We start from the raw sequence: 20,818 nt of genomic DNA on the forward strand, positions 1-20,818 counted from the left end.
CTCCCCCAACATAAATATCAAAATGGTGCAAAGCCCAATCAAAGCCCAGCCAAATCACTGAATAGTTAAACTAAAATTAATTGACATCCACCTAAATTTTAAATGGCTGATCAAACCATGGAGCCATCAATGAGGAGCTGAAATAAGAGGAACTTTAACAGCCTCAAAAGGAGAATGTCCGAGGTAACTCATCAGTTTCTTCTTGGTGGTTGGTGGTGTGTACTGGACTTTAGCCTGCAGAAGATGCACTTGGCCTTGACCTGCCTACTTTACTCAGGTAGGTCACTGTTGCCCTGGCAAACTCAGCTTTTGCCAAATTAATGGCAAGATGTGCTTCAAACAATTAAATAAGGAACAGGTGTCCTGTAAAATTGCTCCCATGTATCACTAAATATTACCACATTATCTAAATACACCACACAGACTTTCAATCCACCATCTGATTCATAAACTACTGAAATGTGGCCAGTGCATTATGTAAACCAGAACTCATAACCTTTAAGAATATAACCCATCTGCCATAATAAAAGCAAAGACATTGTGTGTGCACTCAGATAATGTACAGATTCAGTACAGAATCAAAAGGTGTAACGCTGAGTGGTAAGGAGGCAGATGCATGTGCGGAGAAGAACAAGATTTATTAGGGGCAAATGCAGAGTCAGCATCAACAGTCCAGGATCAATTTACCAATATGTAAAGTATGGGAACACATGATAAACTAAATAAAAACAAAGTGCACAATATTATACAAGGGCTAAGATGTAACACATGGAAGTAAGGATAAACAAGTGGCTAGAATTATAAACATGACATAGCCATGGAAACAAGCTTATTCACAAAACAACATACATGGAGAGTATCCAAAAAAATTAAGCAGGGAATTCCAGGATCAGAGTAATCAATTATGCCTGCCAATCTGGAGAAAGATGCGCCAAATGCATTGTCAACACTGCTACATCAGACCCTTTTATCAGGTATTTGTCTAACACATAGGATGGATGAGAAATTCCCATCAGTTAGTAACAGCGATTTTACAAAGGTTGCACAACCCTTCTTTCTTCTTTCCACTCATAACAAGTATATGTGACAGAGTTGTGTATGCCCTCTTATATCCAGAGAGGCAATTTTTGTTAGACTTGCACTGCAGTACTTCATAAGGACCAGTGAACTGCAGTGCACTGTGAGAACACCTCTGGAAACTGCACCATGCACTGATCAGGCATACTCTTGAGGGAAGTGGGCATTACCAATCGAGGAAGTGACCAAACACTGGTTTCCTAAAATCACTGAAACGCCATCCACAGGGAATGCAGATCAAACCCCTAACACTACCTCACCTTGAATGATCTCTGGAATAAAGAACAACCCTTTGCAGCGGCACCAAAAAACTAGCCAAACTAATGCCACGATTCTGAATAATCTCACATGTTTCAGATTACGATGAAAACAGATTCCAAAATAAATTATTCAGATGTCCCATTATCATGCTGATTTTTTTTTTTTACTGGAATTCTGTCCCCATCTCCTCTCAGTATACAAAACCAACAGATACAAAGGACAAAAGAATAAGACCCACTGGAAAAGCAAAGATGAGTGAAAAACAGAACAGGTTATTGTGGTTTCATTGTTGGCTGTTTTGACATAATTAGCAAAAACTTATGAATGCAAATGTGCTTTCCACTTGCTGCTGCTGTTTTTTTTTTTTGATTGATTTTTTTTTGTTATTACTAGTTGCAACAGTGAGCCTGTTAGAAAGATATTTTGTTCATTTCAGCTTTGGCCATTCAAGATGAACTGAACAAAGTTATCTTTTTACCTGTGGTTTAATATTTTTCATTAAAATGGCATGTATTAATGATTTAATCAAAGTCTTAAATGAACTCTCTTGTTAAAGCTACCAAAGCGACAATCCAAATGAGTGAAAATATGGCCAGTGCTGGTGCTGATTGCCTGCTGGTAGTGACACCATGTTTTTATCATGGTAGGATGGATGGCAGTGCTCTCATTCACCACTATATCCAGGTAAGTTATGTATAATGATGGGGTTCTTTACATGGTTAATGTGACATTCCCCTTGCTTTTTCAGAAATATTGCATAATTTGCTGGTTGAGATGATAAAGCTGATTTTTATTGATAAAGTAAACCATTGTAGAGAAAATTACCAAACCAGAATTTAAAAAGAAGATTTGGAGACATCTGGGGCTTTGACATAACATCCAGGGCTAGTCAGGAGGTCCAAAGAGAATTGTTTTCCAATTTTGACTTTTACAAGTTTTAAACATTTGAAAATCACAATTTAAGACCTTTAAACATAGACCCAAGTCTTAACAAAAATATTTACTTAATAATTAGAATCAGTTTGATTTGCCAGTATTTGTCAGGTACAGGAATTTTCTTTGTTATGAATAAAATGAATGAAAACTTCTTTGCGGAGTGTAGCAATTGACAGGACATGGGTGCACTGACATTTCTTCCAAAACATAATTTACATATGTATATAATAACTCATGAATCACAAGGACAGAAAAACAGGTGCACAGAAAACACGTTCCAAAAATTGATGACAAGGAACAGGCAAAAGTCAAACACCAAAAGAGTTGAACAAACCAGAAATTCATGAACAATTAACCGCAAAAACAGACACTTATGGCATTTAGCTGACTCTTTTATCCAGAGCGACTTACAGTTATGAAAGAGTACAATTTGAGCAATTGAGGGTTAAGGGGCAACTCGGCGGTGGTGGGACTTGAATCAGTAACTTTCAAATTACAAGTCAAGTACCTTAACCACTGAGGAAATAATACTTCACAATGAGAGTGTGGATGAGAAGTGAACATTTACGGAAGTTCTAGATGAGGGCAGATGTGGTTGGTAAACTGGGGATGGTGTTCTGGGTGAGTCTGGTCGGTCTGTCAGAGAGGATTGGCCGGATGATCTAGAGCAGTGTGGAGATGTGACAGTAAGTTTAGGTATAGATTTCTGTGTTCAAAAATAATTAAAAATTGTATACCAAAATGAGAGTGTATATTTTGGGATGGTTTCCTTTATATTAAGGTGGTCATTCAATTAAACTACAAACCATAGGTACTACAATTAGGAATTTAACACATTCCCAGTTGATTGTTGCCATAGAACAACAGCACAGTCATCAACAGAACATTTATGTTGAAGGACATTTCAGCAGTGAAAAGTATCATCATAGTGTAAACAATCTCCATAATCAACTTAACAATTTGGCCTTATATGAATGCCAACATGCCATGACTTTGTGGGCTAGTTAGTGGAAAACTTGACTAGTGATGCCCCAGCCAAGCGATATTATATAAATTATGTTTTAAGTGGGCTTTTAAAGTTAACTTTTATCACAGAGGATGCCAAGATTCTATGCAAGAGTCCAAGGAACAGTAGAAAATGTACCTTTTAACAGAACCTCATTCTTAGAACAGTTAAGTTTAAGAAACTTCATTTCATTGAGACAACATGTAAGAACAGCTATGGAATGAGACAGACTAGATTTTATGGAAATATAAATTTGGGTATCATTTGCATAGTAAAAATCCAAACCAAATTTACTGATATGCTCAAGTGAGAATAAATACAGAATGGAATTGGTCCAAGGAAAGACCCTTGAGGAATGCCCTGTCACACAAGTGTAGAGGAAGATTTCATACCCTTAATAAAAAAAAATAACATCCAGAAAGATAAGATCTGAAACAATAAAGCACAGTGCCAGATAGTCCAAGAAGTATTTCCATCTGATAAAGTAAAAGAGAACAACTAATGGTTTCCAAAAACATGCATGCATACAACAACTGTAAGGACAGGCAGTATTATTGTTAATGCTCTAGAGTCTGTTGAAATGAGATCATTCAGAATTATGACCTGTCTTAGTGCTGTGTTTAGCTTTAGACTAGCTTGAAAAGGCTCTGATAAATTAAATATGATTCTGGCTCTGGACAGCATCCACTCCTTTGAGTATTTTTAGCCATCAGAACCATCCTTCTTAGGAACCGGAGACATAACTGCAATCTTAAATTCTGGAGGAATAAATTCTATGTCAAGAGAATTATGTACTCTACTAGTAATATGGTGAGCAAACATTTTATTAAAAGTGCTGTGGGACCTGAATGATGCACATAGGTTTTGGACCCCAACATGGAAATAAATTCAATATTAATAACAGTAAAACTAGAAAAAGCAAGATAAATTGCTGTGTATTTTTTTGCATTTCTATCAGTAAACATTATTAGGCTTAAGCAATTTGTTAGTTGTAGTGAAAAGCTGCTTGGTATTTCCCCTGTCATTCTTTATACTTTGTAATTAACAAGGTTCTAGCTGCTCTTAGGGATGCACTGTATTCCACTACATGTTGCTCATACATTCTGGTCTACGGACAAGTCCAGGTGCTCAGGTTGCTTGCTGCAGGTGTTTATTGTACATACCTCATTAGTGTACGATGGAGGCCAATTACAAAAAAAAAAGCTCATAATGTTGAAGGATCTTGATCCAACACAGATGCAATAACAGAATTAGAACAGTCAACAGTGAACTTGTTTGTAAGTGCAGAAACAGCATTTGACAGGGTTTCATATTCTGTTTCAAATTCCTAAATCTGATATGCTTACTTAAAAAGTGGAGTGAAGACATCAATTGTTAGTAGTATGTGATTTGAAGTATCAACGTCTATTCCCTCTGTTATCAAAAGAGCAAAGCGACATCTACAAAACCACAACTAGTCTTGTGTTTTGTCAAGTTTTAAGACTAGCACACATTTTGGTTTTCACAAACTTTGCTGCTTCAGTTTTTATGGGGCCAATTTGCATTAACTCTAGATTGTGAAGAGTGATCAGAGGAATTGCAATTAATTGCAAAGTCATTCCTCACCATGAAAAATTACTGCATTTCAGCCCTGCCACAGAATGGCTTGCTAACATAATTTCAGTGATCTTCTTGTTAGGTCAGGAGAAAGTGATAATGAGGACAAGGCAGCTGATTTAATTCAACTATTTATTGACTCATCAAGAACTTCAAGGAGAGAGGTTCAATGGCAATGAAGAAGGCTTCAGGACGCCCAAGAAAGTCAAGCAAGCACCAGGACCTTCTCCTAAAGAGGATGCAGCTATGGCATTGGGTAACCACCAGTGCTAAGCTTGCTCAGGAATGGTAGAAGGCAGGTGTGAGTGCATCTGCACGCACATTGAGGCGAAGGCTTTTGGAGGATGGCTTGGTGTCAAGAAGGGCAGCAAAGCAGCCACTTCTCTCCAAGAAAAACATCAAGGACAGACTGACATTCTGCAGGAAGTATAGGTATTGGACTGCAGAGGACTGGGGTAAAGTTATTTCTCTGATGAAGTCCCCTTCAGACTGTTTGGGACATCTGGACAAATGACTGTCTGGAGAAGAAAAGGTGAGCGCTACTATGTGTCCTGTGTCATGCCAACAGTAAGGCATCCTGAAATTATTCATATGTGGGGTTGCTTCTCATCCAAGGGACTGAATTTGCTCAAAATTTTGCCAAAGATTACTGCCATGAATAAGGAATGGTATCAAAACATCCTCCAAGAGCAACTTCTCCCAACTATCCAGGAGCAATTTGGTGATGAGCTATGCTTTTTCCATCATGACGGAGCACCATGTCACAAGGAAAAAGTGATAACAAAAGTTTCTTGATGAACAAAACATTAAAATTTAGGGTCCATGACCAGTAAACTCCTTAGATCTCAATCCCATTGAGAACCTGTGGACAATCCTTCAAAAGAAGGTAGACAAACAAAAACACAGGAACTATGATCAACTCCAAGAAACTGTAAATTAGATTTATAGGGTGATATATCAATAAAACTAGAACTGGAATGTCACAGTTAACTTTAAATAATAATAATAATGACCAGGATGATTTTAAAAATGTTGTTTTGTAGGACATTTGTCACTCTCAGTGATGTGTTTAAAGTTTAAAATATAAACAAATATTAAAATACAAGCAACACAATAAAAATAATATATTAACAAAAGTAAGTTCAAAACAAAAACAATTGATTGTCATAGCAAGCATGTGAAAACAAAAAAGAGAAACGAAGACTTAGTTAGATGCTTGAGTTTTATAGAGCTGTGTGAAGGTATGCACATTCATATGTGAAAAGGGAGTACATGCCAGGGTTTTTATAGCAATGACATGGAATAATCTGCTTCTCATTGAGGACAGTCATGTTTGAGATTTGGTAAGAAGGCCAGTGTCAGAGAATCTACAATTCTGGAAGGGAGTGTATGGAAGAAGTTTAGATAAGTAAAGCAAACCAGTTGTTAGAGGGGCTGTCTGTTGGCAATAGAATACTCACTTCTTATTTAGGGCACTGCAGGGTTGCCACGCTTGTTGTCACAGGGGCACTGGCCCCTGCCCCCCCCCCCCCCCCCCCCCCCCACCATAGCAGAATAGTCACTGGTAGTAGAGCAAAGCCTCCTTGCTTCCTATTGCAATTATTTTATGTGAGTTATAATTGGAGGTGTATTGGAATTTCTTTGCTTGTTTTTGTTTTTAAATGCAGTTTTATGGAATCATCTGGGATAGATGTTTCAATGTTTTGTAGTGTTTGGCTACAGTGCTTTTAAGTCTATAATTCATAGAAAAACAAACAAAAAAATCTTGTCTTGAGTAGAGCTTTTGCAGTAGCCTCTAGCAGCTGACTGCTAGAATCTGGCAGACATTTTAGCAGATAACTTTGTTGTAGTTTTTTGGTGACTCTCTACAACTTATTTTTTGATATTATATCAGTTATATATTATAACAAGAGTGACTTGTTAAGAAGAGTTCTCTGGTTTTTATTTAAAACTGTCCCGAATCCAGAAAAACTTTGAAGACTAGCAAAGTTTTAGTTACTTTTTGATTGGGTAGTTAGATAACCAGACTCCCTCTCTTTTTAGTTACATTTTACTAAGTAATTCTTAATTTGGCTGTTGCATAGGACTGGGCAATTATGAATCGAAACTGACATTCAGAATGTCTAACTGATGCAATCTTGGCCATGTTTGTTATTTCATTAAATAAATTTAAAAAAACAACAACTAGCATGTGTGGTCCCATCCAATAAGCCAAATGGAAGCAATATGGAGGAGAACTCAAACACAGAGCAGCTTGTACCAAAAAATAAATCAAAATATCATGTCCATTGGCATATTTTGTCTTTAGTGAAGATGACACTGAACACTGTGTGTAAACACTGTGGAGAAGGCATTTCAGAAACCAAAGGTAATACCATGAATCTTTTTCAACACTTGGAGTGCAATCATATTATCAAATATGACCAGTGCATGGCTCAAAAAGAGAGAGCAACAAGCACCCAGCAACAAATGTCTCCACAAAGCACCTTTCAGTAATGCAGCATGAAAAGGATTCAAGAATATGGAAAGAAATAACTAATGCCATTTTCTACTACATCATGAAGGATATGGCTCCCATAGCTACAGTGCGATTAAAAGCTCATTAAAACCCTCGACAAAAGACGTACTATACCTTTGCAAAAATATTTTTCTCAAACTGCAGGGCTCAGAATGTATAAAATGTCATTAAAATGTAGCTGCCCAACTGAAATCTATTCCACAGCTACATCTGATCTCTGGTTATGTAGGATGATGGACCCATACTTTCTTTGTACTACATTGACAATGAATGGAAGCGTAACAGATGCTTTGAACTGGCAAATATTCCAGTGGATCACACGTCAAATGGTTGCACAGGGCCTGAGAAATGTTATTAGTTCTTGAAGAGTTCAAGACGTTCAGAAGAGACTTGAGTTCAGAAGAGACTTGTGGCCATTACAACAGACAGTGACACTAATGTTGTCAAAGCTGCAGAGCTCAATGCATGGACACGGCAGCAATGTTTAGGACACAGGCTGTACCTGCCAATCGCTAAGTGCACATGAGCTTAACAGACACAATGCTACAATATTTAATCATCTGAATGGGGATATCTCGGTGCTGACTTGCTGCTGTATTCTTTCTGTGTTTGTGTGTCATAAATTCTACATGCCTTGTGTTTTTTATTTTCTTTGTGCTATTGTTAAGCATATGTTTAAAAAGGTGCTATGTAAATAAAGATTTACAGCTAATTTCATCATGCTCAATAAATACTGTGACAACAAAATCTGTTCATATAGCACCTTTATTAATGTTAGTGTGCCTGATATTAGTGTTGCAATGTAATATTGACATTACAATGTAACAAAATGCTACACTGAGTCATCAGAGTATAAATAAAAATGTGCTGTTATTAATCGGATATTATTTAGTTTAGAATTAAGAGGCATTTCTCTTCTTTTGTTAATTTTGCATGAGCTGTAAAGTTTGTAAAATCTTCAAGTGTAAGTGAAATCATCAGTAATATAATTGTTTTTGTGTGCATGTTTATTTCAGAAAAAGCAAAGAAAGATCACCATGTGGCGCGAGCAGGGAGGGTGTGCTTTTTCCTATAATTAGAAAAAAAGAAGGCAATATAACTGTCAGCTTCAGCAAAAACTAGAATCAGAGCTGAGCAGCTACTTGTTGTCCTGTAATTAGAAAAAAAAGCATTATAACTGTTAGCTTCAGCAAAAGACTAGAAACAGAGCTGAGCAGCTAGTTGATGTCCTATGCTAGATATTGAGGAAAATCCACTGAAATGGTGGAAAAAGCATCTTTCCCACTCCAAGTAAGGTGACAAAAATGATCTCCTGCATACCAGCTCCCTATCTGAGCAACTTTTTAGTTCAGGAGGAAACATTGTTACTTGCCTCAGATCTAGCCTAAAATGTGAAAAGTTAAACATGCTAGTGTTTCTTGGTAAAAACCTAGGCACTAATGCATACCTAATACCTAAATAAAATAATATAACCTAGTACCTAAATAAATAATAGTATACTAGTGCATAGGATGGTATCGCTGAAAGATTGCTCTTAATTAGCAGTATTTTCTTGACATTTTTGATTATTGCAATATTTGAAATATTTGTTTACAAAAGATGCAAGTTATTTTTTACTTTTCACATGACATTAAAAATAATTTATTATGTTTTTCAAAAAATACAAGTTATTTATTCTACTTTTTTAGGAAAGTTGTTTTTACACTAAAACAAAAATGTGACCTTTTTTATAAGATTTCTTTTTTTTTTTTGCTTTTTCATTCTTCTTTTAATTTGAGGTTGCTATGGTTATACACATGGCACCATTTTTCAATTTTACTACTCTATCAGAAATTTATTGCTGGTACTGTACATTCAAGCATAAAAAGAATCAATGCACCTGCACCATTTCAGGAGTCTGCATAAGGTTTATGTGGAGAATTTGTAAGAACTGTTCTTCAGTTTAGAAGAGGGATCTTCTACCATCATGTATACATTATACAGTTCATACTGTACTGAGAGACCCTGGCACTGTTTTTATAAGTCTCTTATAGGTAGGCCCTGATACCTTTTTTTCATGGCAATGTTAATTTCTTTCAGGGTTGTATACTTTTATCACTTTATAGGCTGACACGTTTTCATTGCTTGTCAGTTTGTAACATTCCAGTTACCTCTGATAAATAATAATTTCGTAAAATTTCATGTTATGTTTGCCTCCCCCTTCACCATTTATAGGTGGCAGACTCCAGCCCTGTACCCATTGTCCTGTACAATGTACCAGCCAGTACCTTTCTGGATTTACCTGTGAGTGCTGTGATTGAGTTATCCCAACATCCAAATATAATCGGCATCAAGGACAGTGGTGGAGATGTGAGACACTTTTTTTTATTTAATAATGTATTTTTTCCATTTCTTTAGCAGATCTCATGCTAAAAGGAAATGCTAGGAAATGCTAGGAAAGTGTGGAAAAGAATCAAATTTTTGTCACCCATGCAGGATCATTTAGAATATAAACCATTCAGTATTTATCGTGGTACAGCATTGGATTCAAAGCTCCAATTCTTACACTGTATTACTTTGTAGGCTGCAGTAAAGCATATATTACAAACTTATAATGCAAATGAATTCATGGTTTCTTTCTTTTGCCTTTTCCATTTGCATAATGGTTAGATTACAAGAATAGGTCTCATTGTGCATAAAACCAGATCACAGGATTTCCAAGTGTTGGCAGGATCAGCTGGGTTTCTAATGGCTTCATACACAGTAGGTAAGAGTTAATCCCAGTCCCCTTGCTCGACTTCTCCATGCAAAACAGAGGTTTGTGGATTTCATGATCGGGTAAATTATGTAGTCTGTTGTTAAAGTTGCTGTAAGGCTTTTTCCCTTCTGAGGAATATGTTAATGGTGCAGTAAATAATAAAACTTAAATTTTTTTATGTATAGCCTAGTCTTACAAGTTATTGCATGATCCACTAGTACCTTCTCACTTTATAATGTCACACACATATGATTAAACATATCTAATGACTGTGCCACTGAACGATTTATTCAGACTTTTCAGCCTTATGATGGAAACAACAGCAACAGATTTTAAATGTAAATACCACATATTCAAAATGCACATGTGCTGGGAATTCTGTACTTCTGGCACTAATGTCCAGGAATGGGAGTTTTATCTGCGGTTTCACAGAAGGGAAATGATCACCCTTATTTCAGGCTGCGTGACTGCCCTCACAAGCTTGGGTTAATCTATTGCCAATTAACATTGAATAGATGTTAGCTAAGATTTTACCATTACTCAAAATTAAGAGAAAAGTCTTTGAGCTGTTTGCAGTAGTGCAGATAAATTAACCCTCCTTTTGAGGTCTAACCTCGGTTGAGGGGGAAAAATTCCACACCGCACAAGAAGCACTGTGGCAGGGTTAATATACAAAATCATTTGCTAAGAATAGGAGGTGGGTTCTCCCAAGTCCATACTGGGGGGTGGGGGGTTGGGGGAGGCTGTCATAAACAAGAGTTCTGTGTTGATTTCGGATTCTAATATAGGAAATGAAAGAGTTGGCACAAACCTTCTGTGTATATCTGGTGTGAGTGGGCTAGATATTAATGTTATGTGCAGTTACGTTCTCTATTTAGAGAACTGCACATTGTTGTAAATGCAGTGGATAATCACATTGTATTTAGAGAGCCTGAAGTTCTACAACATCATTTTAAGATTTTAATGAAGACTGGATTTAACCTAGAATGGTGCTTTTTATAATTTGGGGGTTTTAGGCAATTATGAACATAATATAACCTATGTCCTGCCCTTTTTGTATGTTTGTTTATTCAAAAAGTAGGCTATTTCGCCTTAACAGCAGTCTTTTCTATGACTTTTCTATGACTTTTGCCCAGAGAAACATTTAAGTGTGTCATAGAATACAATTTTAGGTATTTTACCTAGACTTTTTAAAATATATATGTGGCTTGGCCAGGTATATTTACTTCACAATTATACTTGCTTTTTCCCACTATAACTAATAGCTAAAAGTAATTATAAATAGTAATAATAGTCTGCAATAGTCTAATAATAATTGGTACTAAAAGATACATTGTAGGCTACAACAAATACACAAGGCATGTCACTGTGTTATGGACCATGACACAAGTTTTACAGCGATGGTGACAGGAGAATGGATGTTTAAATGTCACTACAACTTCTTTTTACAAAAGTAAAATAATGAATAATTATATTAAATATAATAAATGGTTGCTATTTTAGAAGGCTGTTTGAAATGCATGTTTATTTGTGATTTAGCTCCACAGTAGCTACTTACCACAGTGTTTGGCCTTTGTAATTAAGCTAATTAAGCTTTGTAAGCTAGCTAATTAGCTAGCTCATGGCAGCTAAATGTAGCTGTCTTATCCGTATATGTAAACAAGGTTGATTATCAGCTGTTACTATTTTAAGTTTAAAACCCATGTCAAAAGACTCTCAGCTAACAATGATGTGTGTGTATATACCTTTATAATATTAATCTGTAGTACACAAATGGGACACACTCTGATATAGAGACTAATGTCCCACCTGCGACGACAAGGATGAATGCCAGAAAGGAACCATATACACTAAAACAGACACAGTGCAGCACCAGCTTTCAAGTAACTAAGTACTGTAAGGCAAGAGAACGCTACACAACCAATATGCATAAATGGGCTTATCACAGTACCCTCCTCTACCCCCTTGCCCTTATGGTGAGTGTCACTATGTGGCTTTTTTCCCACCTGTTATGTGTCCCATGTGCCCTCTGGTTACTTTCCTGTTTCCATGTTAGCAGTGTGTCCCCCCTTCACCTTTGTATCTTCCTTCTTTCAGTGTGTGTATAAATACCCCACTGTTAGTTCCAACCTTGGTTGGTTATTGTGCCCATGTAACTATGTAACTATGTTTGTGAATCCTTTTGTGAATGCCTTTCTATTGCTGTTTGTTTGTTAGCTGTTTGCACTTGTCTTGTTTTTGATGTTTAATTTTCATTAAATGAAGATTAAATTTTTTTTCTATTTTTGTTTCACATATACATCCAAAATACCCAAACAGATAACCAAAAAAATAAATAAATAAAACATATAAAAACAAAACATTAGGTCAAATCAAAAATGAAGCCAGAAGAGCAGATAAATTAAAAAACAAAACAATAAGCCCAAACATAACAAATATTTCACCAATAATTACTATTTGCTTTTTTCTCAACACAATAGGCAGACAAAGATAAAAATCAATACTATTTAGACAAAATGCTGTACAAATCATCAATCACAAACTGTGGATGACCATTAACATCAGACCACGAAGCCTAAAATACTGTTACACCATGCCATAAGGAGCGAGAATACAGATGTGTTAGAATCCATGCTATCACTATTACTACACTATGGCACATTCTTCTATTCTGCTGCTATGCAATAGCCGGTGGCACGATAATAAGCTCCACAACAGCTTTAATTATAGCCCTGTTAGATCTAATTTAATTATATTAAAGCTGGGCAGACAAATTGAGGTGTCACATGTGTTAAATGCTGCAATTCTTAATATTGTATCAGTTAACAAAGTCTTCACAATAGGGCAAATAATTGAATACTATGAGTTGGATATTATTTTTCTAACTGAAACCTGGCTCAACAGTGATGCTTTAAACAAATCAGCCCCACCCCAATATTGTAAGATATGTCTTTTGAATATTTTGCTATTAAGGCAAGCAATCAGTTCTAATGATTGTCCTATATCACACACCTAGACACAACACATATTTATTTGATGAATTTGTTTGCAAAACAACTGACTTTGACTACATTTTACTTCCTGTTGATTTTAACAAGCCCACTGGTCGGTCCTACTACTCTATTTTGACAAAACCACAGATCCTACTACTTGTGATTTCGCCGTGTTGTTAAATTCCTTTGACCTCACGCAACATATAATAGGGCCTACATATAAATATGGCTATTCTTTAGACTTAGTTATATTCCTTGTGGTAGAGATCAAGGTGTCAAACATACTTGATGTAAGACTCTTGGACTGTTACTATGTTTTCTTTATATTTTCAGTGCTCACCAGTTATAAAACAACTGAAGAAACTGTTACAAAGTGGTACTTTACAGACTAAGTGACGTTTATTTTTTCATCAGAAAATACAGGAAATGTGTATGCAGTATTAAAAAAATCATGAAATAAAGTTTCTACACTGGCAGATGTTTAGTTTGTCCTCTCCTTACACTTGAGCAATAGCAGAAAAAGACTCTGGGAATTGCTGAAAGAAGTGATGTCAGGTGTCTCTGTTAAGCCATCTGGAGGTGTTGTGGCTTATAAGTAAAACACCAAAGGAATGAGGGTGCTTATCTGATGACCCCAGTGAAGTGATTACTCACATGGAAGAACACAATAACACATTTACCAAGTGTAAAGTAAAATTTGGATGGATCAGATTAACTGACTGAAATGTTAAATTTAGAAATGCATTGTAATTTACTTTATCTGTATAAGCCTACCATTACTCAAATGTTATGTATGTGATGTATATTGATAGAGATCTACATGTTGATTGAGTGAAATATTGTTTTCATGACATTAAAGGATGCACTGTATTAAACACCAAGTAGAATGTTTGCTACTTGGGAAAGGGAAATGTGACCGACCTCAGTACAGTTATCTTCAAGGGAGCGCTATTAACTGAAGTGTGATGAGTGAATAAGTACTGCAGTCACTTTGGAATGCCATTACTCTGTGGCTTTAATGATGTTTAAGTGTGCAATGGATTTGTCAATCATCATACAATTTGTGTGAAAAACACAGGCTGTTTCAAATTTTTCCATCTGTACTGTTGTACAGATAAATATGTAATACTGAAAATGTAAATATATCAAATAATATATTGTTCTAATAATGATTTATTTGTCATAGTTGTTTCAATGCATATTTATTTTACATATAATGATGGTGAGTGATTATAATGACTACATTGTTGTGATAACCAATTATAGGCTGACCTCAACTATTCTTGTATTTGTAAGGTGCTGTGGGTGGAGTGTGTGCTCTAGCGAATGTCCTGGGGCAAGAGGTGTGTGAGCTAGCACAGCTGTGTACATCCGGGGAGTGGGACAAGGCAAGAAAGCTCCAGTATCGACTCATTGAACCAAACATAGCAGTGAGTGTTTTATTACCATGGTAACACAGCATTGCACACCATTGTAAGAGGAAGATATTTTATAGGAATGCTGTATAGGTATCAAGGTGATAAATGACAGCTCCACAGTCCATGAACCTGACCTTCAAATTTTAACCTCTCAGTACCATCTAGTGGGTATTGTTTTCTTCAGGGCATCTGAACCCCCCCATCATTGAAAAATATGAAATAGGGCATTGTGGTTTCAACCCTAGCTGTGAGATTCTTAAATTCTCAGCTTAAAGTAATTTTTAGCATATCTGCCTGAGTATTTATTTTTTAAATAAACCTTTAATAATTTTTTTATAATGAAAGACTTTATTTAACTCTATCATGTTGTCACATTAGGATACCGAATGTGCAGTGGCAAATACAATTAGACAACTATATGGAACTCTACCTAAAAAAGTTTAAAAGTTGAAAAAAATGGACATTTTAATGAACTAGTCCCTGAACATCTTCCACCTAGTCCCTGAACTTCTACTTTAATGGGCCAAAAGTCCCCCATTATAACGTTGAGCGGTAAGGAGGCAGATGCATGTGCGGAGAGGAGTGAGATTTATTATGGGCAAATCAAAAATCAGAGTCGTTAAGGCAGTCTAGGGTCAAAGAGCCGACATGGAGAGTACGGGGATACATGAATAACAAAACAAACACAAGGAGACAAACAGGGGAAGCAGGCTATAACAAAGACTAGGGAGAACTCAGGGCTAAGAAACACGAAGGCTAGAATACACAGAGTACAAACCAACACATTCACAATCACATAAACGCAACCATTCAAATGAACAGCCCTAAACTTTGGGATCCAGACAGGGTTTATACATGAACTTAATACTAGAAACGAGGGACAGGTGTGGAAAATCAAATGAGGGAAGGAGAAAAACGAAACCATGGAACTAAAAAACACAAGATAGGGAAAACACGGAAAACAGAACCTGGGAGGGACTGATCGTGCCACCCCTATATATGTGAAATCAAAGCTGGAACTGGCTTAATGTAAAAAATTATTTATATATATGTATGTATGTATGTGTGTGTGTGTTTGTGTGTGTGTGTGTGTGTGTGTGTGTGTGTGTGTGTGTGTGTGTGTGTGTGTGTGTGTGTGTGTGTATATATATATATATATATATATAAAATGTTATAACATGATAAAACAAAACATAACCACTTTGCGATTGATGCTATGGAAAAGGAACAAAAACAGAAAAACAAAAGCACCACAAAGTGCCATATGAATCATAATGCCAAAGGGTGAGAAACTGTGACAGGCACATAGCAAGTCTTGTTGAAGTGCTACATGGAGAATTCTGGGCATACTCTGACCATAACAAAAACCGGGCCAAACAACCTGCTGGTTTGGTTGTGGATAGAGAATGGAAGTGATACAAAGTCACTGCCAGTTGGTCTGTAAATGGCTTTCATGCTTTGGATGTTTATTACAGACTTCTTTCTGAAACCATGTCTTCTGGCATAGCATAGAAATGAAAAACTTGGTTAAATAGGGTGTCAGCAGTTTGAAAAGTTTTTGCTTTAATCCAGCTCTAAGCATTCCCACTTTTGGTCCATACACTTACAGGCTTTTCCAGGGGACACATGATTGTCATGACGATAAGCCATTGAATGTGGTCATCTATCTTCTATTGATCTGGAGTGAGATGCATGAATTGGTTGACCCATATTTTGAATTGGAGACTATCCAGTCTTTTAGATTTGACTTTTATTGCAGCACATAACTTCTAGTGATGCTGTTTTAGGTATAAATTGGTGTTGCAGTCAACAGAATCCACATTTGGACTTAGATGTCCTTGGCTCATTCGTGTGTGTGTGTGTGTGTGTGTTAGGAATGTGAAGCCAGCCCTCACTGCCGCCGACTACAATTAAAGGACCTTCTAGTGTCTGAGATGCAGAGACTCACCAAATACCCCTTGCTGCTGGATAACATCAACAGACACAGAAGGCATGTATAGAAACCCTCACATACAATGTATTGAACCATGAAAACACTTCAGTATACACACACATACCAGCTTACCAAGGAGGCAAGCACACACACCCTTTCTCCTGGATTAACACTAGTATGTGCCCCCACAACAGCTGGTTCTCCAGACCTGCAGCCATTGCTGAGGGCACAGGCGTGCTGCCGTGGGATACTACGAGCTGTCAATGAGGTCGTCAGGGAGACGGAGCACCGGCGACAGCTCAGCCGTTATCAGCGCAGGCTAGACTTGTCCCCTCTGGAGAGGCAGGCCAGTCCTGTCGCTGCTCAGTTCAAGGTACGGCCTTACTATGTATCCACCATCTGCCTTCCAAACAGCTTCTCTGGTCTTGGAGCACCTGATCCAGAGTATGAATTATTAACTATATTCTTTTTCTATGTAGAATCTGGACCTGACCACTAAGAAAATGATCCACGAAGGACCGTTGACTTGGAAAGTTAGTAAAGATAAAGCTATCGGTAAGAGATCATCACAGCTGAACAAATCACTGTTAACTCTGGGGAATGCAGCTATTGAGAGCATGGTGCTATGCTGACTTGGAGTTATTTGGTTCCCTGCTACCTCACACATGACATGGTCTGAATAACTGTGTGTGTGTGTGTGTGTGTGTGTGTACACCTGCATCTGCCTGTATGTTCATACGTGTGTATACACGTTTCAAGGACTTTTAATGTGAATGGATGCTTTCAGTGATCTGTGTGCAAGCTTGCATACATTTTTGTTTTTCCTCTTGCAAATGATTACTTGACAGGTCCATTCTCACTCTGTGTGTGTGTGTGTGTGTGTGTGTGTGTGTGTGTGTGTGTGTGTGTGTGTGTTCCAGACATTCATGCTCTGCTTCTCTCAGACATGTTGGTGCTACTCCAAAGGGGTTCAGGTGACCGTTTGATCTTGCGATGTCCAGTGCGCTCACTGGGTGGGGTTTGGGGTAGGAACACGGACCTCAAAACCCCCTTTTGCCCCGTTGTTCGCTTGGATTCATCTCTTGTCAGATCTGTGGCTACAGGTATATTTGTAGTTATTCTTACAGCTATGAATAGCCAGAATAGATGAATGGGTCTGGAATAACTATGTCTTTATTTTATTTTTAAAAAATTAAGATGCCAGTTAGAAATTGCATTTGGGTTAGTTTGAATACATTGTTTGACAACCTGCTCTTCTCTATCAGATAACAAGGCCTTGTATGTGATCAGTACATCAGAGAGACAGATATACGAGCTGGTGGCTGGGACTTCCTCTGAGAAAAACACGTGAGTTTGTTTTTTTGTCTCTCTCTGACCCACCGTCTTCTCATCAAGGTCAACCAGTCAGCACTGCTGTGTCTGTTTTGTGATAACATTTATGGTGTCAGGCCATTTATGTTCAGATGATTTTAACAACATTGTGCTGTTGTAGAAATTGGGACCTGATGGCTTTAGCGATGTTTCCACAGATGGAAGAACCTGTTAGAAAAGACCATCTCCTCGGCCTCTGGAGGCAGTGAAGCCACCAAGCAAGGATCAACAGCTATCCCAACTGACCAATCAGAAGCCTACATGCATACTGGTGGGCAGGGTTATGTGGGAGGACGAGCTAAAATGGCTGATGCTGCTCTTCAAGATGGTAAGAATTTGTTACACTCCGTTACACAGTCATTGTTGCACTATGATAGTTAAACAGTATATTTCTGGTGGTGGTGGTGGTGTTTTTATAAATAGAATTTTAGCAGGCTCAGATATTTACCAACTTTTTTGCACCCTTTGTGTTCTGCCAGTCAGGACACTAAGACTGTTGATCCTTGGATCCTTGGATCCTTTAGAGGCTGCCAGTCAGAAGCAGAAAGTGACATCATTGTCCTCACAGCAAGAAGGGCAGGAGATGCCTTGCCAGTCACCAAAAGGCCGTTCACACCTGGAGATGCTGAGGCATGAAACGAGGCCCTGCCAATCACGAGCAAGCATACGGCAGCGCATGATAAAAAATGTGGATGGAATCTTTCAATCAATGAAGGGGCTGATGAAAAACCTGCATCAGCTTAGGGTAAAGTGGATATATTACTCACGCTCTCTCAAACACACACACACACACACACACACACACACACACTATCATTGCAGCTAGCTAGCACTTTCATGTTATGTTTTAAAAGAATGGCTTTGTGCACTTGTGAGATCCTGGTTAACTCCTTGTTTTCATTTTCATAGGAGATTGAAGCAGACCACTGTAGACTGCTCACAATGGTGAGAAAAATGTCACCTGTCAGTCAGTTCAGATGACACCATCCATGGGTCTTCCTCCATTATCAGGACACCATCTATTTATCTTGGGTCGAGCGATGGTAAGTGTGTCAAAGAAGCCATTTATAAATACTGGGGCTAAACCTGTTTAATGCTGTACCACAATTCTTTTTGATTGTACCAAACAAAAAGATCTAGTCTGGAATCACTAGAATAATTTGGGGTTGAGTTTAAATGGAGCACACAGTTGAATATTAAAACATCACCGCAGATCTTGGGTCTTGCTATTGCCAGACTGAAAACTGGCCTTCAAACCTGTAGCAATTCCCAATTTTAACTTTAAGAATTTTATGTATTTATTTGAATAATGTTTAGTATTGATTTTGGAGTTGATGTAATTATGTTGCTTATGGTGTACTACCCCTGCAGACTGTGGCAATTGTATGGTCATCTTTCCAACCTGTTTAGGTAACGAAGAAGGGCCAACAGAACCAGTTCAGCCCAAGATCCATTCTACAGGATTTTGATTTATTACACGAGACATTGTAAAGAGTTTTACTTACACATTTGAAACATGAACACACACATACTAAGGGTGTGGCATTCCTGCCATTTCATACATCCTGTGTAGCTCTTTACTAGAATCCCAGCATGCCTTTCTCCTGGGAGAAACCTGCAAATATTGTATTGTCTGCAACTGAGAAGAGAGACAGGACAGACGAACCTTCAGCTCATGCACCGAGTTGGAATAAAAAGCATTCAAATGAAAGTCCAGATATGTGAGGTGTTTTTTTTTTTATTAGGTAAAGCTAAAGTTGGAACAAGGGAACTGAGGTGACAGTTTAAAAAAAAAATTAGTCAGTGAAGATGAAGAAATGGAACTAAAATGAGACTGAAAATGTATGGCTGAGGAAATGAATCTGCCCATTAAAGGGACCCCCCCCCAAGCACTTTACCCAATACATGTATGTTAATACTCACTCACGTCATCAGTGACAAACTGGCAACCCAACAGGTACCATTTTGCTCGAGGACCCATAATCAGCCCATGTCAACTTGACCCAAGATTGTGGCTCTCTTCGCCTTATGGAAAGTGTGGATGGGTGACTTAAACAAATTCAGGTTCTTTTTCACTGGGACCCCTGCAAGACACATGGGCTCCAAGAGAGTATTTTGCATTAATATCATCATATGTCTATGTTGTATCCTTTATTTTATAAATTAACACTATGCGAGAGCAAAGAATAAAGAGTGTGGAAGGAGTTTATTTTATTTCTTTAAGCGTTCTACAGAATAGAAAATAAAGGTTTGGCCTCTCTTTACGCACAATGGATAAGGCAGGGCGTACTGGGATTGCCATTGTGTTGTGGCAAGACATCATCTTCACTGCTCATTACTGTATACTTATTTGTGCAGCCCTGTTCTGGACTGACTCCTGTCAACATTGCAGGGAACAAAAAGGAACATATTTGTTGTCTGATATCATGTCATTACCTATGAAGGGGCACCTTCTGTGTAGTGTAAATACTGTGAAGCTCGTCCCTCACCTCTTGAAATGGCTCAGTGATGCCAGGGTTGGTTTTTGACACATATGAAAGGATTTATACTTTGATCTGTTAAGATGTTGGTAGAAGTGGCTCCTTTACACTGACTCCAGTTTGGCCTTTGTTGTATAATGGCTAATGTTATGGTTCAAAAAAGAATGAAACTGTCCAAGATCAGTGTTAAGGACCAGGTTCTACCTTAATCTAGCTGCATCTGGATGCTAATAGCCTAATGCTAGATTATGCCATCACATTTCCCTTTTATAAACTAACCTGTGAAAGGGAGAAGGAAGAATGGCCCTCTATCCTGTGTGGCTTTCCCACTCCCATGTGTTGGGACTGTTTTGAGGGTCGTTGGTGTAATTGGATTTTGGGGTGAATGTGGACCGGGCTTTGACAATTGACAAAATGTATAGAGCGGCTGGTCCATTTTTGGCTTTGTATGCAAGCATCAAGATTTCAAATCTGATGTGGTCAGTTACTTCA

At 37.7% G+C, this 20,818-nt stretch overlaps 2 protein-coding genes and 1 long non-coding RNA gene across 4 annotated transcripts in view; all 3 read left to right on the top strand.

Annotated features, from left to right (window-relative positions):
- The window catches only part of LOC118240420 (4-hydroxy-2-oxoglutarate aldolase, mitochondrial-like), a 35,541-nt gene extending 18,774 nt beyond the window's left edge, over nt 1-16,767 (top strand). Inside the window, exons 4-9 of one of the 2 annotated variants that reach the window (XM_035520741.1) lie at nt 1,895-2,022; nt 9,609-9,743; nt 10,044-10,140; nt 14,421-14,554; nt 16,417-16,532; nt 16,670-16,767. In XM_035520741.1, the coding sequence (XP_035376634.1) occupies nt 1,895-2,022; nt 9,609-9,743; nt 10,044-10,140; nt 14,421-14,554; nt 16,417-16,532; nt 16,670-16,742 (683 nt within the window). In that variant the 3' untranslated portion in view covers nt 16,743-16,767. Of the gene's footprint in view, nt 1-1,894; nt 2,023-9,608; nt 9,744-10,043; nt 10,141-14,420; nt 14,555-16,151; nt 16,213-16,416; nt 16,533-16,669 lie in introns of those variants that run through there. The other variant, XM_035520742.1, reaches the window with a different exon arrangement.
- On the top strand, nt 16,763-18,827 carry LOC118240475 (rho guanine nucleotide exchange factor 1-like). Its single transcript, XM_035521139.1, has 7 exons — nt 16,763-16,848; nt 16,955-17,030; nt 17,396-17,578; nt 17,741-17,822; nt 18,005-18,174; nt 18,326-18,591; nt 18,756-18,827. The coding sequence occupies exons 2-7, from the start codon at nt 16,979-16,981 to the stop codon at nt 18,825-18,827; spliced, it is 825 nt and encodes a 274-aa protein (XP_035377032.1). The 5' UTR covers nt 16,763-16,848; nt 16,955-16,978.
- On the top strand, nt 18,803-19,642 carry LOC118240424. The gene is made up of 2 exons (XR_004775404.1): nt 18,803-18,889; nt 19,257-19,642. It is a non-coding gene; the product is annotated as an uncharacterized LOC118240424 (long non-coding RNA).
- The last annotated feature ends 1,176 nt before the right edge of the window (nt 19,643-20,818 follow it).

Source organism: Electrophorus electricus, chromosome 21, assembly GCF_013358815.1.
Source record: "Electrophorus electricus isolate fEleEle1 chromosome 21, fEleEle1.pri, whole genome shotgun sequence".
NCBI classification, from domain to species: domain Eukaryota; kingdom Metazoa; phylum Chordata; class Actinopteri; order Gymnotiformes; family Gymnotidae; genus Electrophorus; species Electrophorus electricus.